Source organism: Melospiza georgiana, chromosome 11, assembly GCF_028018845.1.
Source record: "Melospiza georgiana isolate bMelGeo1 chromosome 11, bMelGeo1.pri, whole genome shotgun sequence".
In the NCBI taxonomy this organism is placed as follows: Eukaryota; Metazoa; Chordata; class Aves; order Passeriformes; family Passerellidae; genus Melospiza; species Melospiza georgiana.
Window position 1 is genome coordinate 14,217,312 of NC_080440.1, and position 1,325 is coordinate 14,218,636.

A 1,325-nucleotide genomic window follows, 5' to 3' on the forward strand; every position below is an offset into this window, starting at 1 on the left:
TCAGTGAAAGGATGCAAGCAAGAGAAACATTTGTTGCTTTGCCAGGGGACCTAGGTACAATGGCAGAGACTGCAACAGACCAGAAGTACAAAGATTTGAACTGAGCTCCAGAAAAGGTGCAGGAGGCCTCCCTGCCACAGGCAGGGCCCAACAGCAACACCAGAGGTGGCAGGAAGCCCCAATGCCGATTCACAGAATCGTACCCACCACTCTCCTCCACGGGCCCCTCAAGGCTCAGCTGTGCTGGCCTCCAGCTCAGGCTGTCCTCTCCCAACCCCAGCTACAACCCTCAGCCCAGGAACCAGAGCCCCAGCCCCTGCCTCTAGCCACACAGCTCAGCCAGATTTTAAAAAGAACTTTATTGAAGCTCCAATATATATTACTTTTGGCCTCTAAATACCCAAGTGTCAGCACCTATTCCTGGCTCTTCAGTGCTATTCTGCAACCCCCAGCACTGACTCTCTCAGTGCTTGATTTTCTGCTTGACCCCTACAGAAGGAAGAAAAATTTTCAGGCGCCTCAGGCATTGCTTTACAAGAGCAACCACTACCATGGTGGCTGAGTGCTGGAGGTGGTGCTTAGTTGGTGTCCATGCCATCACACTCTTCCTGGGGAGCAGAGGGGGCAGAATGTTCCTCGCTGTTTCGGCGCTCATAGAACAGCACATACGCAGCTTTTGTCTACCAAACAGAGAGAAAACCCACCTGAAACCATCCACACAGCTTGGCTGCAATGTCACACAAAGCAGGGAACCACACAAAGCACAGAGCTGGAACAGCCTCAAGCCAAATACTCACCACTATTTGGTCTTCTGAAGCCACCGAGACGCTGCTGTCGTCGAAGTAGTACCACTTGTCATTCACCTTGTTCTTGGCATAGGCAGTGTCTGTCAGGGAGGAACTGCAGCTCAGCAGGCTGGCCAGGGCCAGCAGGGAGGGAATGCACACCTGGGAGGGACACTGGGACTCCAACCACGTGTGCTTGGGAGGCCAGGAGCCAGCTTTGGCATTGCCTGCCGCAAGCCTAGTTAACCAACATGAGTATCTACAACACGCCAGCTGGCCCAGCTAGTCCAGGACCAGGTTCCACACACCAGGCTTAGCCCTGCCAGCTGAGATACAGGGAAAAGAAACTTAGGGGGAAAAAATAGGCTTTGTTCACTGCCCTTGAGTCAGAGCTTTCCCAAACACACAGTTTAAGACTCTGCATTTTCACTAGAAAGGAAAGTTCTCTGCTGCTAATGGATCTGATCTGATTCTTGCAAGAATCCTCACTCAAGAATGAAGTTAGAAGTCCCTCAACATCTTTTCCAGCCAAGACTTCTT

At 51.8% G+C, this 1,325-nt stretch overlaps 1 protein-coding gene across 1 annotated transcript in view; it reads right to left on the reverse strand.

Moving 5' to 3' along the window:
* Positions 1-340: 340 nt before the first annotated feature.
* USP4 (ubiquitin specific peptidase 4) overlaps positions 341-1,325 on the reverse strand; it is a 31,973-nt gene continuing 30,988 nt past the window's right edge. The window contains exons 21-22 of the mRNA XM_058031748.1: positions 798-886; positions 341-680 (exon numbers count right to left, since the gene is read on the reverse strand). Coding sequence (XP_057887731.1) covers positions 579-680; positions 798-886 — 191 coding nt within the window. The 3' untranslated portion in view covers positions 341-578. The remainder of the gene's footprint in view (positions 681-797; positions 887-1,325) is intronic.